Source organism: Salvelinus namaycush, chromosome 22, assembly GCF_016432855.1.
Source record: "Salvelinus namaycush isolate Seneca chromosome 22, SaNama_1.0, whole genome shotgun sequence".
NCBI lineage: Eukaryota > Metazoa > Chordata > Actinopteri > Salmoniformes > Salmonidae > Salvelinus > Salvelinus namaycush.
The window spans coordinates 14,989,419-15,013,153 of record NC_052328.1 but is presented as its reverse complement, the minus strand read 5'-3'; the positions used below and the strand labels follow the sequence as shown (position 1 = coordinate 15,013,153).

Here is a 23,735-nt window from a genome sequence, read left to right as displayed (position 1 = left end):
ATATATATATATATATATATATGTGTGTTTTATAATCATTCAAATGAGGTGGATACGGTTATTTCAGCCACACCCGTTGCTGACAGGTGTATAGAATTGAGCACACAGCCATGCAATCTCCATAGACAAACATTGGCAGTAGAATGGCCTTACTGAAGAGCTCAGTGACTTTCAACGTGGCACCGTCGTAGGATGCTACCTTTCCAACAAGTCAGTTCGTCAAATTTCTGCTCAGCCGCGATGTGGTAGGCCACACAAGCTCACAGAACGGGACCACTGAGTGCTGTTGCTCGTAAAAAATAGTCTATCCTCTGTTGCAACATTCACTACAAGTTACAAACTGCCTCTGGAAGCAACATCAGCAGAAAAACTGTTCGTCGGGAGCTTCATGAAATGGGTTTCCATGGTTGAGCAGCTGCACACAAGCCTAAGATCACCATGCGCAATGCCAAGTGTCGGCTGGAGTGGTGTAAAGCTCACCGCCATTGGACTCTGGAGCAGTGGAAACGTGTTCTCTGGAGCGGTGAATCACGCGTCACCATCTGACAGTCCGACGGACGAATCTGGGTTTGCTGGATACCAGGATAATGCTACCTGCCTGAATACATAGTGCCAACTGTAAAGTTTGGTGGAGAAGGAATAATGGTCTGGGGCTGTTTTTCTTGGTTCGGGCTAGGCCCCTTACTTCCAGTGACAGAATCTTAACGCTATAGCATAAAATGCAATCTAGACGATTCTGTGCTTCCAACTTTGTGGCAACAGTTAGAATGCCCTTTCCTGTTTAAACATGACAATGCTCCCTTGCACAAAGCGAAGTCCATACAGAAATGATTTGTCAAGATCGGTGTGGAAGAACTTGACCGGCCTGCACAGAGCCCTGACCTCAACCCTATCGAACACCTTTGGAATGAATTGGTACGTCGGCTGTGAGCTTGGCCTAATTGCCAACATCAGTGCCCGACCTCACTAATGCGTGTGGCTGAATGGAAGCCAGTCCCCGCAGCAATGTTCCAACATCAAGTGGAAAGCCTTCCCAGAAGAGTGGAGGCTGTTATAGCAGCAAAGGGAGGACCAACTCCATATTAATGCCCATGATTTTGGAAAGATGTTCGACGAGCAGGTGTCCACAGACGGTTGGTCATGTAGCGTAGTCTGCTAGCTCTCTCTGACAAGTCATAAGAAGATCTTGCGGAGTCCTGGGCAATGTAGAGTTGGCGTTAGTACTCAGCAAAAAGTTACCTGACACCATCGCAGAGACTAGAGGATGACAATCTTCAGCCCAAGCCCACTTTTTTTGTACCTCAATGTTAGTCTCATTCTCCTTTTTGATTGTAGGTGTTTTTTTTAACAGTTGTTGCCTGTCTTAACTGTAGGCTATGCCCTTTTGTTGGTTACTTTACTAGTCAGTTTTCCTCTTTTTGTTGGCTTCTGTTAATCTCAGAGAAAAGCCAGCAGCTACGCTAGTATCTAGACTGTTTTTGAAGGGATAGTGTGTCTCCATGTCAATCAGCAACCCCAGCTGTTATGTTTGTGCCCTGTTCATCTCATGTTTAGGAAGGGAAGTGTATGTGTCAGGGGTGATGGACAGCTTCCTGCTTTTCCCCTGTGGGTACACTCACAATGGCTGCCAGTCCACCCATTATGCCAGAATTGACTCGAATGGGGGGGGACGCCCGTTCTATTCATTCTATGTTAGCACATGCAGTCAGGAGGAGAAAATATGCGTAAATAAATAATACATGCTATTCAAACGGTTATTACGTTGACCACGGTTATTACGGTGACCGCGGTCATTTGGCTGGCCAATTATCGTCATCTAAAGCTCCATGACAGTCACAGCCCTACTCACAACAGGCTTTTCCTCTGCGTGCCTCATCTTGCCTCCACCTGATAGGGATAGATCTAGGGATGTGACAAACGGACAATTTTGCTTAACGTATAAACTGCAAATTGTTTTTCTGGTTTTCCTTTTAAAAAGATAACAAAAAATCATTAAAATTCCACATGAATTCATAATGCAGAATAATGGTCCTATTATGCATGTATGATGCTAGAGCCAGGCAATGAAGTTGTATCTACCGCAGTCATATACCCTTTAAAGAGCCTTGGCTACAGCATGTTTGTTTGTCTGTAAAGGGTACACTACGGCTTTTGAAATGTCGACACGAAACCTTCTCTAGAGATGGTTTTGAAGCGCCACTGAAACAGGTATTTTACTTGTCTGTAAAGGAATGCTGCTTCTGAAGCGGGACTAACGTTCATCACTAGGCGACCGGAACCAGGGCTCGACATTAACTTCTAGAATGTTCAAAATTATGTGGCTTATTGAATGTATGTTTTGTAATGTCAGTTGAGTTAAACAAATCACAGCACTTATTTTAGCACACATTTTACTTCCTGCTCTGCTCGTAAAAAGTAGTCGGACAAGAATAATATACACTTAAGTTGTCCGAATGAACAAGTAAAAAAATATATATATATCACATCACTATCAAACAATTACTCCGATCAGAATTGGATCAGAGGTCAACATTGGAATAATATTCAAATCTATTTTTCATTTAGGCCTACATAAATCCTAAAGTCTACGTGGTAGGCATAGGCTACACCCTCGTCCAAACGATGCTGACGTGAGGCGCCAGAAAATGTAGCCACACTTTAATAAGACTTAATTACATAGATATAGGCTAAATGCCAGTCATGTTTGACAAATGGAATAAAGGATAATTAACTAACTTCTAAAAGCACAATTTGTTCAGCTCAAATGGTCATTGAAATGCTGAGGGAATTATCTTAAATGCTTAATATGCCATTGAAACCAGCCTTTTTGTCATGTTCTATTGGTTGTCAAATGAACTTTATTTTATTGTCCTGCAGCCAAAGGCAGAATCCTAGGCCTATTAGGAACTCATCCTAGTTGTTGTTAGATTCCCACTCTTTCTATGTTTTTGTAATTGAGATTATCATCTCTGTCACATGAAACCGCTCGCGGTGCGCTTTTGAGAATGGTGTTTTCCCACAAATTGCATTTTGCTATATACGTGCATAGGCCTATAATAGCTTACAGCCATGTGTGCATTGTTGAGCTTATAATATGATATAAGATATAAGACGTTATCAACATTTTAAGCTAAACCGTCTGATGTGTTGCATCAGCCTCGTTGCTTTCTGAACTGTCCCAGAGTCTGTTTTGAACCGTATACATTTTCTTTATTGTCTGAAGGACGACGGGACACCCTTAATTTTGAACCCTGGTTGGTAATTATTTTATAGCGACAATTATTTGGTTGTAATTGTAATGTTGCAATATTTTATAGGATAGCAAGGGTGGCCAACCATCCTCCAGGAAAGCCTTAAAGGGACAGTGTTGTATTTTTAGACAGGCTTGAATATGCAAGAAGCCAATAGGCAGGGTGTAGCCTACAGTTTTGTATGATTATCTATGGTATTTTGTAAAGTGGTTCCTTGCATCATACATTGATGTGAAAAATGTTTATTTTGGGGGGGGGGGGGGGGGGGGGACAAGTGACTTGAGTCCTACATGGCAAGCCCTGAAAACTGTCAATTAAATAATCTTGAGCTCCCTGCTGGCGGACCACTCTCCTAAAAATTACTTTTAAGTTTAAATACTGTGATTCAACAAGACATTTAGTACAAAACACACATCTTCCGATAGGTATTTTTTTGAACGTAGGAGACTTGATTAGTTGCCGTACTTCCGAGAACACAAACACTTGCATCTTTTATAGCGAGCTACCAAGGGACAGAGAGAGAGGGGAGGGGCACAGTGTAGTCAGGTCGGCCACCAGGCAGACAGTCGGAATCGTGAACTAGGCCTATCCATCGGTAATCAAAAGCTGTTTCTCGCAATGGAATGCCATATTTCTTGGCTTGCAATGTCTCGCAACTTCAGTAAAGCAGGGCCTGTCATCAAGAAGTAGTCTAGGATATTCTACACCCAACAGAACGAAGACTGAACACACACTTGCATCATTAGCGTAAAGAGAGAGCATTTTTTGTGGGGGGGACAAAACTGTTTTTCCGTTAGTGACTTTTCTTAACGTTAAGGATAAATAGTAGCAACTCCTCTCCCAGGGCTGAGATTGTTTGTATTATGTCTGCATTGCAATGTTGTTTTGTCATTTGGCTTAATGGAGATTGCGTATACATTTGATTAGACTACCACTTTGGTAAAGTTCTAACCTTGATTTGTCTCAGTATTGGTCTGCACACCGGTTTATGAAAGAAGTGTAAAACTCTTAGTCATTCGAAGAGATACAAACTGCTAGCTACAGTTGTCTTCCTGACCATCACCCCTTAACACACTTGTTCCCTTTCTCTCTCTCTCTCTCTCTCCATCTCTCCATCCCACCTAATCCCTCACACACACGGTGTGTCCTGCTGCTCTCCCTCTTTAAAGGTGCCTGGTTGGCTGTCTTGTCCCCCAGCCTTGAGGAGGCCTTCTTTGTTCCCTCATTACCCAGTCAGGGATGTGTGAAAAGTGGGGCACAGGTCGGGGCTCTTTGTCCCCCTCGGGCAAATCAAAAGTGACAGACACCGGCCGCTCCGCCACTAATTTGTCGTCCCCCCCTCGGAACGGCCACTTCTCAGGGCCGCTAATTGCAGTGAGACGCGCAGGGAACAGACACATCTCGTTATTAACGCTGGACGAGGCCAACACGGGTAATTGCGGAACATCCTTCAACAAATAATTTGGGCATGTTTAGCCATTCAAGAGTAGCGCCAGCCTGACCAGGGTCGCGGGGTCAAGCCGGCAAAGATGGACAACACACAAAATAATAGTAGGAGAATTAAAAAGGGGAGAATGGAGTGCAGTTTTGGCTTCTCAAGGGGTTCTCATCCGAGGCTGGTTGTCACCCCACATGTTCGTTAGCTATTAGAGCGACAGAGAGCCCTGCCTTGCCCCATTGGCTTTGTCCCTCTGATCACTAAAGTGTAAGGTTAGAAGTCAGCAGGGTCATATCAGCCTTATATCCTTCTCACCATTTATGCCGCGTTCAAGACAACTTGGAAACTCTGACATTTCTGACTTGGAAACTCGTTGAAGAAAGATGAGCTCAGTTTCCCACTTAAAAAGTATCAGAATCAACCAATAGGAAGCTCTCCGCAAAAAAACTTTTCCAAGTTTTAACTCGGAGGTTCCAAGTTTCCGTGTTGTCTTGAAAGCACCATTAGCCTCAAGCACCTCTTGCATCAGCCATGTAATGGAATCACATGTTCAAATGACAGAGGAAGCGTTCTGCTTCGTTAAAAGATAGTACAGCAGGGCACCTTTTTCCAAATACCTATTCCCAACCGATCATAAGTGGCTTTTCTGTCTGCTGTTTATGGCCGAAGGAGCTGATCTAATCGGTTGGGAAGCCACTGCTGCGTCATTTTGTTCTGTCAGAGTAACATCCTCTAGTGGAAAATCCATTTGTTAGTTGGGATGAGTGTTAAGGTGTCCGCAAGCTTCCCAGCAGAAACAGTTCGGAATAGTTTGTGCATATATTATGACGACATTTCGTGACGTTGTTTGTTTTGGACTTTGGTAAGGTTTTTTTTTTTTTTTTGTCACATTTTTTCATGAGGCAAGCCAAAGTCACTAGCCAAAGTCTACCTACGCCCCTTCGTCGGTGATTGGTCAACAGTAGGGATTCTTTAGTAAAGTCTTTGTGATCATTCAATGAGAGACGACTCGTTTTCATGCACATTTTGTCATTGAAAAATACTGCACCAAATACTGCATCTAACTAAGATCTCCTTGGCAAAAACATAAAAATTAATAACATTAGTTATTTTAGATTAATTTGGACTATTTTGAGGAAGTGTAGAGCGCATTAGGAAAGTATTCAGACCCCTTCACTTTTTCCACATTTTGTTTACATTACAGCCTTATTCTAAAATTGATAATTATATATATTTTTTCTCATCGTTCTACACACATTATCACAAAACAAAAACAATTTGTTTTTTTTGTGTGCACACAAACCCCCGTAAATATCACATTTACATAAGTATTCAGACCCTTTACTCAGCACCTTTTGGCAGTGATTACAGCCTCAAGTCTTCTTGGGTATGATGCTACAAGCTTGGCACACCTGTATTTGGGGAATTTCTCCCATTCTGCTCAGCAGATCCTCTCAAGCTCTGTTAGGTTGGATGGGGAGGGTCATTGCACAGCTATTTTTAGGTCTCTCCAGAGATGTTCGATCGGGTTCAAGTCCGGGCTTTGACTGGGCCCCTCAAGGACATTCATAGACTTGTCCCTAAGCCACTCCTGCGTTGTCTTGGCTGTGTGCTTAGGGTCATTGTCCTGTTGGAAGGTGAACTTTTGCCCCAGTCTGAGGTCCTGAGTGCTCTGGAGCAGGTTTTCATCAAGGATCTCTCTGTACCTTGCTCCGTTCATCTTTCCCTCGATCCTGACTAGTCTCTCTGTCCCTGCCGCTGAAAAACATCCCCACAGCATGATCCTGCCACCACCATGCTTCACCGTAGGGATGGTGCCAGGTTTCTTACAGACGTGGCACTTGGCATCCAGGCCAAATAGTTCCATTTTGGTTTCATCAGACCAGAGAATCTTGTTTCTCATGATCTGAGAGTCCTTTAGGGGCATTTTAGCAAACTCCAAGTGGGCTGTCATGTGCCTTTTTACTGAGGAGTGGCTTCTTTCTGGCCACTCTTCCATAAAGGTGTGATTTGGTGGAGTGCTGCAGAGATGGTTGTCTTTCTGGAAGGTTCTCCCATCTCCACAGAGGAACTGTGGCGCTCTGTCAGAGAGACCATCGGGTTTTTGGTCACCAACCTCACCAAGGCCCTTCTCCCCCTATTGCTCAGTTTGGCCGGGTGGCCAGCTCTAGGGAGAGTCTTGGTGGTTTCAAACTTCTTCTATTTAAGAATGATGGAGGCACTGTGTTCTTGGGGACTTTCAATGCTGCAGAAATGTTTTGGTACACTTCCCCAGATCTGTGCCTCGAGACAATCCTGTCTCGAAGCTCTACAGACAATTCCTTCGACCTCATGGCTTGGTTTTTGCCCTGACATGCGCTGTCAACTGTGGGACCTTATATAGACAGGTGTGCTCCTTTCCAAATCATGTCCAATCAATTGAATTTACCACAGGTGGACTCCAATCAAGTTGTAGAAACATCTCATGAATGATCAATGGAAACAGGATGCACCTGAGCTTAATTTCGAGTCTCATAGCAAAGGTTATGTATACTTATGTAAATAAGGTATTTCTGTTTTATTTGTAATACATTTGCAAAAATGTCTAAACCTGTTTTCGCTTTGTCATTATGGGGTATTTTGTGCAGATTGAGGATTTAAATTTATTTCATCAATTTTAGAAAAAGGCTGTGACATCAAAATGTGGAAAAAGTTAAGGGGTCTTGAATACTTTCCAAATGCATTGGCTGTGGCGTCTCAAAATGGACAAACCGTACTATTGACGCTTTTTTCTCATTTTTCGAGAATGCAAGCACACTCGTTCGGTCGGCTAAGCATCCAGCCGAACTGTAGCATACTGTCACCTTTACCCTCTTTTGATGCTGTCGCTCTTCTCAGGGCGATTTGAGAGGAGCAGTGATGCCCCCAGTGAACATTGTTGTCTTTATCCACCACAGTCTGGTATGTTTGCTCCCAATTTGTGCTAAATTGCTCAGCAAATCTGAAAACATGCAGCCGAGGGCTTACAAAGACAATAGGGGTTGACTGTCAGTGTCAACCCCGCTGGCCTCTCCAAACTTGATCACAACATTGCTGTGCAAGGGCCTGCCACTTTGCAATGACACATGCAAGGAAAATGCAGGTTGTAAAATGTGTCAAGTGTTCTAGAAGCTTTGTTTTATACTGTACTTCCTCTCTAACAATATTTCCCTTTTCTCTCTAATTTTCCAGGGTTTCCAACTGAGGTAGCCTGTGAGAAGAAAGATTTGAGTTTTGAGTTTTTGTCCCATCCTCCCTCACCCACTCGCCTCGCCCCCCCCCCCCCCCCCCGTACATATTCACCCGTACCTCCACTCCCCCAACGGGGGAAAACTATGCTCCTGTTCTCCCTGAGCTGAACCAGGAAGGGACAGGACGAGGCACACCATCAGAGCCCACAGGGGTGACCACCAGTGCCCAACAAGCTCCCACAGAGCGCAGTCCAGCCCAGTCAAGTCTCAACAAGTCACTGTGCCAAGATGACAGTGCTTCCCTTTTACATCGCTGCGGTGGGAGTCTGCATCCTACTGGTGATCAGAGCTGAAGGTATTCAAAGTAAGACTGGCTCCTCTGTTATTGTAGTCCTCTGTTGTTGTCACACTGCCCCCACCACCTCTCTTATTACTACGCACAACTGTCTGTGCCTCCCACTCTCTTTAGTTGGAGGATACTCTAATATGCTGTTTTTGATGGAAGGTTATAGGGTAACTGTGTGTTGGGGGAATTGCTCATAAATATTCATAGTTGTACCTGAATGAATTGTACCTGATCTAGGACTGTCCCAGACTAAAAAAAATCTTGGTTGACCAAGAGTCGTCTGTTCTTTTGACCAATTGATTAACCTTGTATTTTTCCATATATAGACACATCCTATGTATTTGAATCAAATCAACTGTATGTTCTGAGTTTGTCTGATGCTTCAAGCAAACTGTTTGATGAAATAATTAAGACACATAAATGACCACAGGGAGTCCGACCGCAATTGATTTGATTGTGCCGCCTGGCTCAGACTTACAGCGCCTGACCGTGACTAGCACCCGTTGTCTCCTTCCTCCCTGCAGCAGTGACTACCACAGAATGTCAGTGTGTATAGCTCTGTTCGTGTTGCTGAAGCTGCACCATAATTACAGACATTTCTAACTGAAAAGGTATCTTACAGAAATCCCTAATTTGTTTAGGAAAAACATTCCCTCACCCCTTGCTCTCTTTACATGACACATGTATGCTTCGCATGCACGTGAACAATAGGGCCTGACCTGTAGCATATCATAATCACATCAATAAATTGGTTATACAAACTCTGAACACTGTAACACATGTGACAGCAAAATAGATGCAGAGGACGTGAAAAACTCAAAACGGGGAATGTGTTTACTGGTTGCTCAGGAGGTAAAGGGGAAGTCAGATGTGTTGAATACATTTGGCTAGTTGTGGAAAATATTGGCGATAAAGGTAAAATAAGGTATGGAGCAAGCGCTATGTGCATATTATGTGTACCAAACAGGTGCTGTTAAATTATAATATATTTCTGACCGTTTGGAACAATGTAAACAACACTGAATAAATTATAAGCGTACTAGAGTATTTTCTTTTTATATATATGTTTTTTTTGGTAAGGTCTTTATTACATCAAAGACTAGAAAAGTCATTCATTTGTGAATGCAATTTCTGTAATGGAATGGTTTAGGCCTATTTATTTATGCTAATTATTTAATTGTCACTTAATTTTATTTTAAAACTAAAGCGCTTGATTGCATGTCACATCATTAATGACTAGTATGCTGTGTCATGACATGAACAAAAATGATTGATACAGTAGCCTATATAAGTATTGAAATTATAGGCCTAAGTAAGTTACGGTACTACGACAAAACTGGTTACGCTCTTAGGCCTACAGCTCGATGGTGGTTATACAAGGCTGCTATACTAACACGGAACCCAAACCGGCTGCGTGCGTGCGCCATCGTGCATGTATTTATTTTGTCCCCCTACACCAAACACGACCACAACACGCAGGTTAAAATATCAAAACAAACTCTGAACCAATTACATTAATTGGGACAGGTCGAAAAGCATTAAACATTTATGGCAATTTAGCTAGTTAGCTTGCACTTGCTAGCTAATTTGTCCTATTTAGCTAGCTTGCTGTTGCTAGTAAATTTGTCCAGGGATACAAACATTGAGTTGTGCATTTCAGGTAAAATAACAAGGTCCTCTACTCCGACAATTAATCCACACATAAAACGGTCAACCGAATTGTTTCTAGTCGTCTCTCCTCCTTCCAGGCTTTTTCGTCTTTGAACTTATATGGTGAATGGCATCTAAACTTTCATAGCATTACCACAACGACCGGCAACACAGTTCGTCTTTCAATCACCCACGTGGGTATAACCAATGAGATGGCACGTGGGTACCTGCTTCAATAAACCAATGAGGAGATGGGAGAGGCAGGACTTGCAGAGCGATCTGCGTCAGAAATAGAAAGGACTTCTATTTTAGCCCTTGGCAACGCAGACGCTCACGAGCAGTGTGGGTGCAATAATTGAATAACATAAATGTATACATTTATTTTGCAACGCTAGCGCTCGCAAAGCAAGCGGTGTAGTCAGGGTATAAGCCTACTAATTATGACATTACTTATTATCCATTTCGCAAGCATTTTGCTACACCCGCAATAACATCTGCTAAACACGTATGTGACGAATAAAATGTTATTTAATAAAATTTGATTGAATGATGATCATAATAACAACAATAAGGAGATTGAGGAAAGAAGGTTATTAGAAATAGAATTTGTATGACCATTTTGAAAATTTGTGAATAAAACAAAATAAATGATCACGTGTAAAGCCTTTAAAACAGCTGAATTTCGGAAATTGTTGCATGAGGATTGGTGCTCATGGAATCAGTAGGCTATCAACCAAGCAGCAACAGAAGCAGGATCTGTCTTATTTCTGTAGATATGCAGTGCCTCCAGAAAGTGTTCAAGACCTTGACTTTTTCCACATTTTGTTATGTTACAGCCTTACCCTAAAATGTATTTATTAAAAACAATATCCTCAGCATTCTACACACTAACTTAAATGACAAAGCGAAATCAGGTTTGCAAATATATTAAAAACAGGAATGCCTTATTTACGTAACTATTCAGACCCTTCGCTATGAGACTCGAGACCAAGAACCAGATGGTCACTCTGACAGAGCTCTAGACTTCCTCTGTGGAGATGGAAGAACCTTCCAGAAGGACAATCAGGCCTATATGGTAGAGTGGCCAGGTGGAACCCACTCCTCATTAAAAGGCACATGACAGCTCGATTGGAGTTTGTGAAAAGGCCCCTAAAGGACTCTGACCATGAGAAACAAGATTCTCTGATCTGATGAAACTAAGAATAAACTCTTTGGCCTGATTGCCAAACGTCACATCTGGAAGAAACCTGGCACCATCCCTACAGTGAAGCATGGTGGTGGCAGTATCATGCTGTGGCAATGTTTTTCAGCAGCAGGGACTGGATGACTTGTCAGAATCGAGAGAAAGATGAGTGGAGAAAAGTACAGAGATCCTTGATGAAAACCTGCTCCAGCGCGCTCAGGACCTCAGACTGGGGCGAAGGTTCACCTTCCAACAGGACAACGACCTTAAGCACACAGCCAAGACAACGCAGGAGTGGCTTCGGGATAAGTCTGAATGTCCTTGAGTGTCCCAGCCAGAGCCTGGACTTGAACCCGATCGAACATCTCTGGAGAGACCTGAAAATAGCTGTGCAGCAACGCTCCCCATCCAACCTGACAGAGCTTGAGAGGATCTGCAGAGAAGAATGGGAGAAACTCCCCAAATACAGGTGTGCCAAGTTTGTAGCATCATACCCAAGAAGACTTGATGCTGTAATCGCTGCCAAAGGTGCTTCAACAAAGTACTGAGTAAAGAGTCTCAATACTTATAAATGTCATTTCAGTATTTTATTTGTAATAAATTAGCAAATATTTCTAAACTGTTTTTGCCTTGTAATTATGGGATATTGTGTGTAGATTTGAGGGGTAAAAAAATCCATTTTAGAATAAGGCTGTAACGTAGCAATGTGGAAAAAGTCAAGGGGTCTGATTACTTTCCTAATGCAATGTGTATATATGGATGATTTTATAAATCCAGGCACATTTTAAGTTAGTCTATTGATTATAGACCTAATTAAGTTGGTTTCCTCTCGCCTCACTTTTCTTTTTGTCTCCTAACTCTGCTGCTGCCGCCGCTGCATTGTTCTCAACACCAAGATGCTGGTTAACTTTGTGCTATTATGCACAAAGTAACATGGCCTAGTAAAAGGCTCCAATTCAACAGCGCAATAATGTGTTTCAGAACCATGGACAGCGACCACTATCCAACTCGGGAGAAAGAGTCTTTGTTATAAAATAATACTATTTTTATTAGTGTTGCACTGTTGTTCCTGCGTAATATAACCACATGCAATTTCAGTAGCACATGTCTTAGAGTGATGGACTGTGCCATCCGAACGGCCTCCACAGTGGATCAGTCCACTCACAGGCGCCAATCAGACAGGTGTCTTGTACACCATGAATTTATTTATATATATTTTTTTGCTACTGCTTGACTAAAGAAATCTCAGACGATCAACAGCCTATCAACCAAACAATCAACCAGTCGACTAAATGTGGTCAGCCCTAACATGATACCAACACTTTCTCAGTAAAGCATACTAACCAGAAGCCCACTGGGAGGCTCTGATAATAAGATGATCTGCATCGCGAGCAAATACGGCTCTGAACCGTTGGCTTACAGCTGTAAGGCATCGAGTTCCTGACATCTATTACCACTTGCGGTCTAAGTTCGAATTCCCCATGGGGCGCAAAATTTTTTATATTTGGAACGTGGACTCACATTTATTGCGATATTGTTTTGGGAAGGAACATGCTATCATCACCTTGAAAATTACGATTAGGGGCTCAATTCAATCCAACCCGCATTGCAGTATTTACTCTGTAGCTCTTTTTCCAATTGTCAAATGAATTTACAGATTGGTCTTGGGTGCTGTATAAAAACCTACAATTACTACCAGGGCAACCCCTCTGAGGTATGCTTACGTTTCAGAATTAGAAGTGTGTGGGCACGTGACGAATATTGTAAATACATGATTTGAAAAATATATACTTTCAATTTGATCTCCATTACGAAGGGGGACACCAAGACAAAATAAGAAGTCAATAGCACTTTTGAAACACTCTATTGCATAAATTAGCATAAATAAGTTTAAGCAAGTGACCCACAGTCCCCCATCCCCTACTATGGAGAGATCAGTATTTTAAGCCATTATCATGGCTGTGACAGAATTCATTAGCTGGTGATGCAATGCCTTTTGAAATGCATGACCTAAGCTACCTAGTTACAGAATAGTAACAAAACCCCCATGTGGTCCTAACAGGATAATATGGCAATGACATTGATCTTTTGCATATATGCTAATTAGGGGACCAAACGCCATAGGTACAACTCAGTCCTTTCTCTCAATACCAAGTTTACCGTGATGTGCAGAAACACCCATTTCCCACTTGGGAAATGTCCTGATCTCAATGAGATTAGACCATGTTGAATATCATGTGATGTTCCGATGATATTGCCTCATTTTGCCTTGTGTCGTGAGATCATGCTATGTGAGTGAACGATGTATGGAAAAGACACTGAATACGCTCCGATCACAGCACAATTTAGTCACCAAGATCGTTTTATTCTATGTACCGGGCACACGCAGGCCTCAAGTATAACGCTGGTTTTACCCGGACATGTTTGATACCGGCAGGATATGGATCTTAATGTGCTGGGGCCTCATAAAAGGGCCTCCCTCTAGCTGCTCCTACTGTTGCTCTCATACTGCCTGCCCGGCGGGGCCTCCACAGTGAACCAACCAGCAGCCATAAAGCCAACCAGGGCCATAAAGACGGAGCTCTCAGGCTCGTAAAAGGTCACCTTTAACCAGCCAATGAGATGTGAAGGCAAATATCAGGATCTGATTACTCTAAAAGCAGAGCTTTTTAGCACTCCGTCACACACACACGCACACACAGGCTGATAAGAGGAAGGCATGGCCGGTCCAAGTCTTAGGGATGATTAAATCAGAGCACCGCTCTCTGAGACTGGTTGTGACCCTGTTTTGTTATCAAAGAGCCCATGCTATTGTTTTGATTAGTCTCCGTTAACTCTGGGTCTCCCATGTCTACCTTGTCCCAGGCATACTGTACAGTGAAACAGTGTCTCTGTACCCAGGCAGGGCCAGGTTTGCCTCTCTCCTTCCTTCCCGCCAGCAGCTCAGTCATTGATGGTCGTGACCCACCAGAGAACACCCCCCACCCTCTCACTACAGGAAGCTGTTGAAGTGATTGTTGGCACTCTGGGTTCCTTTTTTCACATGAACCATTTCCTCTATAATACTGTCAGTCGTTACAGGGCAAAAAATACTCCAAACATTCATTGTTCTCCGGAAATAATTCAATCCCACGAGAGAAGTTTTTCTGTCGCTTTTTCTTTCTTTTTTCTCCGCTGTGCTTGATGATTAGTGAGGGAGTGTGGGGCCTGGGCCTGGCATATGCCAAGCGTTATGGGGAGAGGGGGCAGGGACAGAGGTGCCCGCTGGGCAAGAAGCTGCCAGAGTGGCTGTATAAGGGGCTTGCTGTGCTATCTCATGAATGCTCTTTTCACACTCACTTTTTCTGCTCCTGAAGTGTCAACAAACCAATTAGAATTCCACTTTTGTCTCACCAAGGGGAAAAGGCGCATGTTTTTTTATTTGCTGTTGTTTTCCGTGTGTGAGGAGTTTTAATTAGCGTGAGGCTGTAGCAACTTGTCATCCAACAAATGTAAACGCCCGGAGTTTGCTAAATGTCATTGGATTGGAACCGGCACTTTGGTCAGATGACATGAAAATAGAGGTCTTTGACCACGCACACCAGTGTTGGGGGTCTGGTGTTGAAATGAGAACGCATAAGCAGAAAATAACCCCACACCTACTGTAAAATATGGTGGTGGCTCTGGTTTGCTGCTATTTCGTTTCCACTGGTCCTGGGGCCCTTAAGGTCAATGGCATAATGAACTTGACCCACTACCAGGACATTTTTAGCCAAAAACCTGGTTGCCTTTACTAGGAGGCTGAAACTTGGCCACAGGTGGATCTTCTAGCAAGACATTAACCTCAGGCACACATGAAATCCACAAAGAAATTGTTAATTGGCCACGAAATCGAAATTTTGCAATGGCCATCTGTCTCCAGACAAAACCCATTGAAACCTTGTTTGAATTGAAGAGGGCAGTCCATAAACAGACAGGTTTTTTATTTATCTATTTAACCCTTATTTAACTAGGCAAGTCAGTTAAGAGCAAATTATTATCTACAATGACTGCCTACATATCAAGGATCTGGAAGGATTCTGTATGGAGGAATGGTCTCAGATCCCTCCCAATGTGTTCTCCAACTCATAAAACATTTTAGAAAAAGGCTCTGCTGTTATTCTCATTGAAAACAGGGGTGCCAAACGTGGACCACTACCTTTTTTGAAAATGTTTTACAACTTGTTAAACAAAATATCTTTCTCTGAGCAATTGTATTAGTATAAATAATTTGCCTGTTTTTTTGGAGAATACAATATAGCTCAGTATTTGTTATTATTTATTGTATGCAGTAATTTTTGCTAATCTTTAACAAGGATGTATATAATTGTCAGCTAATACCTCCATACTTCTGTTTTTCTTGCCGACTCACCCACTTCAAGAGTTGTAATTTCAGGTAGCTTTCTCTCCCTGTCCAGATCCCCCCCAAGGTCAGAGAGGAAGGTTGATCGTCTCCGGGGTTTGTTGCTGTGAACGGATCTCTCTCTCTACCTTGCTCTCTCATTTTCTTCTCACTTGTTCTTCTCTCACACACACACACTCTCTTACTCACTTTCTCTCGCCTGAGACTTTAGGAGAGGGAAGGTTTCAGTGACTGTGTTTGTATGCAGATATATGACTCCCCTCACCTCCACAGTGTGTCCTGTTAGAAGAACAACCAGTTCAGAACACTGTTTATCTCGTGTCGCTGCACTCTTATGGCTGGCTCTGACAAAAACAGGCTCTGCTGCTGGCCCTTTAAGAGCACTGCATTCCATTGCCAGTAGATGGATTGGCTCGTTAGCGTTGGAGTGTGCTGGCCCTTTAAGAGTGCAACATGTGGCTGACTGGAGATGGAGAGGCTCATTACTGGGGGTGCTCTGCCAGACCTCAGACTCCGCCGTGACTGGCGGCAGAATTAAGCACACATGTGGAGGCAGAGAGAGCACCAGCAGCCATTTCCAGCCCCACTGACAGCCGCTGCTCTCCATCAATCACGGCCCCCAGCCAATCACAGGCCTCCTAGTAGAGGGGAAGAGAGGTACTCTGTGTCTTCACTAGCGAGGCCCAGCCAAATAGAAACAAAAAGGGCCTTGAGGCTCTTTGGGGGTTTGATGGTGAACTTTAAGTCTTGTATTGTCAACATGGCTTTCTCTGTAGACTCCAGTGGGAGAGAGACCTCAGAAGTCCTCGACGCTCCCAGTCACTGCAGTAAAAACGTGTCCCGAGTTTTATGTGCTTACTCAGGGACTATCAAAGAGGCTTTCATCACCTCATCAAAGCATCCGGGAGCCTCCTGAATCCCTTTCCCCATCCCTCAAACATGACTCAAACCAGTCGAGACCGAGCACAGCTCCCAGAGGGAGAGCGAAGGAGCGGAGAGAGAAGAAGTGTGGGAGGGAGAAAGAGAGCCATCTACCCTCAGCTCTCTGGTTTCTATTTGGGGCTTGGCCCGTTTGATCTGGTTCCAGTCTGCTGTGTGTTTATAAGTTTCCACACTGCCTCCCAACACTGCTTTGTGCCAATCTGACATTGCCAGGGGACAGCCCAGCTCAAACTGGGCCCTGGGCCATGCCACCACTTAAGTCTAGTTTATTAGTGCAACAATTTCAGATATTATTTTGATTAAATCTCCTGTGTGTAATATCAACGGCAAGAGGTCTAGACTATCTGCCTCCTTTTAGGAGCTTTATTTCTTTGGATCTGGTGTGTGTGTGTGTGTGTGTGTGACGCATGTAAAGAGACTTGAGTTTATTCCCCCCCAGGAGGATGTTGGTCTGAGTGTTTGGTTGGAACTCTGGAGTCCTGTAATCGGTGTGTTCTTTTCCTCTTCACTGATAGAAGGCGGACATCAAAAGCACCGGGTTTCACAGCTTCTGAGACCGGCTCTGCTATCTCACTGGAGAACAGCTCGGGCCTCTTTATTTTTTTTCAGGGTGTTGCCATCAGTTACGCCACCGATAACTCCTACCACCCTTGTTTGTACAACAGATTAGGGTTTGTTCTATGCCCCAAGGACCCCAGCTCAAGCATACGGCTATGATCTCACAACCCCCTGCCACAGTGATTTCTCTCTGCTCTGGTGATATGACCTTAGTGTTGACCACATTGAGGATTGTAGTGAGTCACTTTCCTGGTTGTCTATTCTGTACCCATAAAATATTACTGAAGAGTTCTGGTCTGCTTTGCTTTAGTTGTTGAAATGTAGAATATAGAGGCCTGAATGTTGCTTTTAATTTGATGCAGTTATTATGTTTTTACATAATAGCTTTTGACTCTAAAGGATCCCAAAACGAAGTTAAGACTGGCACACTTTTGTCTGCCACCCTATGGGGTTCCATCATTTGGGGTGGGGGGGATTCTATTGGCTGAAGTACAACACTAAAAGTGAAGCGTTCGTAGAAGTAGTGGTCCTGGTCGACTGTTAGGCTGTCTGACGTCAGTAAGCCGGTGAGTCTGTAAGTACATGATCAGCGTACAAATGAACTGTAAAAAAGGAACCGAAGCCCAACAGAAGCTCCTTTATCTCTCAGGCTCTCCTTTTAAATGGTCATTTACCAGTAAAATTACTCCGAGAATGCAGCCTGAATCTAGAACCACCAGGGCACTCGGTTGTAAAAGGAAAGAGAAAAGTTGAGGAAAACAAGAACGACAACCCTGAAGCCAGTAATGGGGTCTAGGGAAGGAATGTGGAGCTGGAGACAAGCAGCCGGGAGAGGGAAGAGAAAAAGAATGGGTGCCGTTCTGCTGCCGAGACGTTTCAAAGTGTAGGTTTGCAGGTGATTGGCCCTCTGCAGACATGTCTGAACTGGAGCAGGCTCGAGTCGCGTCATGCTCCAGAGGAAGTGCCGAAGCCGCGCCGAGCGCTGCACACAGACATCACTTTGTGCTTAATGCTCACGACTCACAGGAGCCCCACAGCCCAGGTCCACTCTCCTGAGGGGGGGGGCAGACTGGGAGGGGGAGGGGAAGAGAAAGGAGGGGCTAGGACGAGGTAGAAGTCAAGAAGAGAAGGATATGGAACAAGGAGGAACAACAAACAGGAGAAGCAAAAGGATTGTAAAAAAAGAAGCGGGCAAGAGGAGGACTGATAAGGAAAATGGGTCAGGGCATTGCAAGGGGAGAGGAAAAGAGATCAGGAGAAAGGGCATGAAAAGAGGTGGAGTACCAGACAGTAACGTGAGGATAGGAGTCACACAGTGAGCTCATACTCAACATTTTAATGCAGCATTAGGGACTTATATTAGTGTGCTGCTCTGTAAAATGTCCTCTTCCTGGCTTTGTATCCATGGTGCCATGTATCTAGTCTTAATGGCTCTGACTGGCTCCTTAAGATGTCAGTAGATTTGTTGCCGATGCCCCTTTTTAGGTGCGGTTAATACAGAGTCCTGGCAGTGCGCTCTCGGCTAGTTTAACCAGCTTAAACTGATTTTAGCAGTGAACATTTTCCGTGTACTAAACCTTGCCATTATAAAGAACCACAACATAATGGCCTTCATGAATATTAGGTTTTTCCTCCGTTAAAACCATGCCGTTGTTTTCAATTTCATATGTAACTGCAATCAGATTGACAACAGTGATAATGTTGCGAACAACAGATGTTGGCTTGGCCCGCCAGTATTCTGCTCTGCTTACGCTCATGCATGTGATGGCTCTAACTGGACACTAGCACAGAGTATAAATAGCCCCTGGCCATATATGGATCAGACTTATCACATGAGCACACAATTAGGAGCGGACCGCTCTCATATAAAAACAAATAGAGGGGGGGACAGCAGATAAATCAAACCCACCATAGGACAGTTGTGTTTACTATGAATATATAGCCTAGTATTTGACTACTGTAACTCTTCAAACCAGATGTTGTGTTAGGCGGCGGAATGAAAATGTTACACAATGTGTTTATGTTCTGTATTTCTGGCAACAGTGACGTGTGCAGTGAAAACCTGTGTTTTTGCGACGGCAGACAGTGTCTCCCAGATGGAGGGGGAAAATGATGGATTGTGACATTTTCACTGTCATTATAAAACTAAACCATCCCCCCCCCCCCCCCCCCCCCCCTCTCTCTCTCCCTCCGTCCATCCAGCTGGTCAGAATCCAGACCACATGCTCCACGGCACCGGGCACAAGCATGAGTCCAGGAAGCCCGGGGACGACACCACGGTGGCCCCAGAGGACGCCGCCCGCTTTCTGAGCTGCTACTGCTCGGGTTACTGTCCAGAGGACCACAAAAATAACACCTGCGAGTGAGTGACCAACCAAGGCCAAATTCTTAATTGATATGTTTGTTCCAACTCTGACTTTTGGGTCTGTGATGAATGTCAACGCTGACTTAACTCCTCGATCTCATTGCCTTTTGGTACACCAGAAGTACATTAATTTCCAATGGAACGATTCGTTTGCCTCGCTGCGTTGCAGTGCGTTCGTTCGTTGTGGTACATACGTTGGATTTATCGAACGTATGCGTCAAACTGTATGCGTAGATGGCTTGACAGAAATGGTAGCAGAAGGTGAATGTTGAACTTCTGTTGCATACATATACAGATGATGCTGCGTACCATTTTGCGCAATGACGCTGTCGGTGTGATCGAGGCGTAAGTGTGTTTGGGAACTGTACTCATTGAATGATTTTTTTTTTTATTGCAGGACGAATGGCCAATGTTTTGCCATCATAGAGGAGGATGAGAACGGAGAAGCTATTCTGACCTCTGGCTGCATGAAGTATGAAGGCTCACATTTTCAATGCAAGGTAAGTGTGTGTTGTGGTCTGTATGGAAGGGAGTAGGACTGTGACACAGGGGTGTCAATTATATGTTGTAACATGTTCTAGTATTGTTATTATATGTGTATATAGCTATTATTCATAGTTGAGTTATTGTTTGAATAACCCCTGTTGAATTGAGTGCCACAACAACAAAAAAACATGGTTTCATTTAATTATTTTCAGGATTCGCCCAGGGCTCAGACAAGGCGAACGATCGAATGCTGCGGGACGGACTTCTGTAATCGGGACCTGCAGCCCACGTTACCTCCCCCAATGGACACTGGTGAGGCTTAGGGCCAACTATGTTACTCTACTGCTGGTGTTCCTCTGTATAGTTACCCCAGAAGAGTATTCTGGTGCTGGTATGTCAGGGTCTGATACTTAATTTCATTTGGGGACTCGTGGTGTTTTGCAGGTTCCTACTTTGGCAGTGCCCACTGGCTGGCGTTCCTTATATCAATGACCGTATGCTGCTGCACTCTCATCTGCATCACAGTAGTCTGTTACTACAGGTAGGACTACTCCAGAGAAGAGCTGACACAAAGCGAGATTCCAACTTTCTTCCCATATGTATATGGGAATTGAGTCCTGGTTAACTTAACTTGTGGGAGAATATTAGTCGGTCAACATGTTGGTGTCAGTTAGCATTTCTATGAATACTTTCATGGGTTTAAGTTGGACTGTTTTCGACTGTTTGGGGATAAAGGCAGATTGTTGCTACGGTACTGCGTGTGACATTCATCTATTGTAGCTTTAGCATGTGTGCCCTGTACTGATCTGTATGTGTTCCTGTCAGGTACAAGTGGCAGACGGAGCGGCAGCAGTACCACCGGGACCTGGAGCAGGACGAGGCCTTCATCCCTGTGGGAGAGTCTCTCAAAGACCTCATCAACCAGTGTCAGTCTTCTGGCAGTGGCTCTGGGCTCCCCCTGCTGGTAAGGACCCCACACTGCACAGGGAGGGGCTTTGGAGCATGTGACCTGGGTGAAAAGCCTTTAGCTATGGTTATATAATAGGTGGCTCAAAATGTGACTTCTGCTTTCCAGGAAAGAGTAACAGCGGTTATGTGTGTGTCTTTGTCCATAGGTAGGTTATATTAGGTTAAGTGAATTTGTAAATTATAAACTAGATGGTTCGAGCCCTGAATGCTGATTGGCTGACAGCCGTATACCACGGGTATGACAGAACGTATTTTTACTGCTCTCATTACATTGGTAAGCAGCTTATAATAGCAATAAGGCACCTCTGGGGGTTTGTGATATATGGCCAATATACCATGGCTACGGGCTGTATCCAGACACTCCGCGTTGCGTCGTGCTAACAACAGCTCTTAGCCGTAGTATATTGGCCATATACCCTCGGGCCTTATTGCTTAATTATAACATCATGGGCCTTACGAAGCAAAACGTGCATATCTGGCTTGCAACCGCGAATACCGCCTTAAAGAATGAACAAATGGTAAAGGTTGTAGTAGGTATGATCTGTGGTAAGCTACTGTTGATCTGATATGAATGCTCAGTGCCTCTCTCCCTGATGTGTCTTGTAGGTGCAGCGCACCATTGCCAAGCAGATCCAGATGGTGCGTCAGATCGGCAAGGGGCGCTACGGCGAGGTGTGGCTGGGCCGCTGGCGGGGAGAGAAGGTGGCCGTCAAGGTGTTCTTCACCCGGGAGGAGGCCAGCTGGTTCAGAGAGACCGAGATCTACCAGACAGTCCTCATGAGGCACGAGAACATACTGGGTAAGTGCCGTTCCTACCACTCACATGTAGCAAAGACGACAGCTGTCTCTGCCTCCATCTAAGCCATATACTGCAGTTTTTTCTTTCTAAATTAGTCTCAATCTAAGTGCAATGTAGAGAGCCTTGATTGACTGTGATGTGATCTTAGGCCTACATTTGCCCTTGTACATACATGGCTGAGGTCAACAGTCATGTATCAGGGCAAGGCCTACATCTCACTGCAGCACTAAACACCCCTCACCTCTCTTCTCACGTCTGCAGGTTTCATAGCGGCAGACATCAAGGGTACCGGGGCCTTCACCCAGCTCTTCCTCATCACAGACTACCATGAGAACGGCTCCCTGTACGACTACCTGAGGTTCACCACGCTGGACACCCAGAGCCTGCTGCGACTGGCCTACTCCGCCGCCTGCGGCCTGTGCCACCTCCACACGGAGATCTACGGCACCCAGGGCAAGCCGGCCATCGCCCACCGAGACCTGAAGAGCAAGAACATCCTGATGAAGAAGAACGGCACCTGCTGCATCGCCGACCTGGGCCTGGCCGTCAAGTTCAACAGGTAGGATGCTGTTCAGCAATGGAGATTTTAATCAAGGTTCTATTTATTAGGCACCAAAATAAAGAAAACTGACAAATCGGGAGGGGGAGTAGCTAAGCTTGTCCAATGAGCAGCAATCGTTTTGTGTTACAAAACACTTTGCTACGGTGTGCCCTAATGTACACAACCCATGTTTTCACATATGGCCGTTCCTCTGAACAGTTCTGAACTGTTGTTTCTGGAGCGCCATTGACCATTTCCCTGTAGATTATTCTGAATCCCTGTTCTTGTCTTCAGTGATACCAACGAGGTAGACGTCCCACTGAGTACACGGGTGGGGACCCGGAGGTACATGGCCCCAGAGGTGCTGGCCGAGACCCTGAACAAGAACCACTTCCAGGCCTACATCATGGCTGATATATATAGCTACGGCCTCGTCATCTGGGAGATTGCCCGCCGCTGTATAACAGGAGGTACGGACACACATAGACGCTTACACACACACACACACATTATAGTTCTGAATCTACAGGCATACTGGCATTTGTGTACACGTGATACAGGCAATCCAGACCAGTCACTACGAAAACAGTAATGGGCTTAAGATTTCAACTGGTTATGAAAAGCACTACACTGATGGTATTGTTGAACCAGTGTTCTATTGCACACCGTTATCTCTCTCTCATCTCTCTCAGGTATAGTGGAGGATCACCAGCTGCCATACTATGAGATGGTACCGTCAGACCCGTCCTTTGAGGACATGCTGGAGGTGGTGTGTGTCAAAGGGCTGCGGCCCACCGTGTCCAACAGGTGGAACGGTGATGAGGTGAGTCTGAGAGTGGAGCTAGCCACGAATGTCAACACCTGCGTCACTGCGAGGACATGATTTATCAGGGGAATATTGTTTTGATTGCACGCAACCTTCAGAAAGAAAGTGAAGAGCGTATACTTGGCATTTGCCACAAAGGCGATTATCCAATTCTAGCAGTGTTAGAGAGAATGCATTTGTGTTTATTAGCGTAAGTAGTGCTTTTTCAGAGTGATATATATGCAAGCTTAGCAGCACTTTAAAAACAATGCATAAGCAGAAGGAAAAACAACTCCTAAAATGGTGTGTGTGTGTTTTCTCCAGTGTCTGAGAACCATGCTGAAGCTGATGTCTGAGTGCTGGGCCCACAACCCTGCCTCACGCCTTACCATCTTACGAGTCAAGAAGACCCTGGCCAAAATGGTGGAATCACAGGACATCAAAATGTGATATTTTACCCCTACGTACTCAACACAGCCCGATCGAGAGCCTGAACTCCCCAGTGTGTCCTAATGTCATGATACAGAATGTCACCTCTGTTCAGGAGGTGGGGGAGGAGAAACGGGGGGAGGGGGGGACCCTGTCACAGGGACTACTTGGACATTGAGCCTCAACCCTCATGAATCTCTATAACCACAATGGACAGACGCTGCTACAGAGGTGTTTTTTGACTAAAGAAAACAGTATAGGTTCACTCTCCCGCCTATTCCCTCCCTGGCCAGAGGAGTTCTTGGTTGTAGGAAGCAACGTACTGTGATTTGACGCTTTCTGTGAAAGCCAAAACATGACATGGTGTGAGGAGGGGGAAGGAC

General features: G+C 44.6%; 1 protein-coding gene across 2 annotated transcripts in view; it reads left to right on the top strand.

The window, feature by feature from the left end:
* LOC120017601 (bone morphogenetic protein receptor type-1A-like) overlaps positions 1-23,480 on the top strand; it is a 71,507-nt gene extending 48,027 nt beyond the window's left edge. Inside the window, exons 3-13 of one of the 2 annotated variants that reach the window (XM_038960462.1) lie at positions 7,900-8,253; positions 19,161-19,320; positions 19,721-19,823; positions 20,022-20,121; positions 20,254-20,350; positions 20,635-20,773; positions 21,385-21,577; positions 21,839-22,136; positions 22,413-22,588; positions 22,811-22,941; positions 23,248-23,480. In XM_038960462.1, coding sequence (XP_038816390.1) covers positions 8,187-8,253; positions 19,161-19,320; positions 19,721-19,823; positions 20,022-20,121; positions 20,254-20,350; positions 20,635-20,773; positions 21,385-21,577; positions 21,839-22,136; positions 22,413-22,588; positions 22,811-22,941; positions 23,248-23,373 — 1,590 coding nt within the window. In that variant the 5' untranslated portion in view covers positions 7,900-8,186 and the 3' untranslated portion in view covers positions 23,374-23,480. Of the gene's footprint in view, positions 1-7,899; positions 8,263-19,160; positions 19,321-19,720; positions 19,824-20,021; positions 20,122-20,253; positions 20,351-20,634; positions 20,774-21,384; positions 21,578-21,838; positions 22,137-22,412; positions 22,589-22,810; positions 22,942-23,247 lie in introns of both variants that reach the window. The other variant, XM_038960461.1, reaches the window with a different exon arrangement.
* Positions 23,481-23,735: the final 255 nt, after the last annotated feature.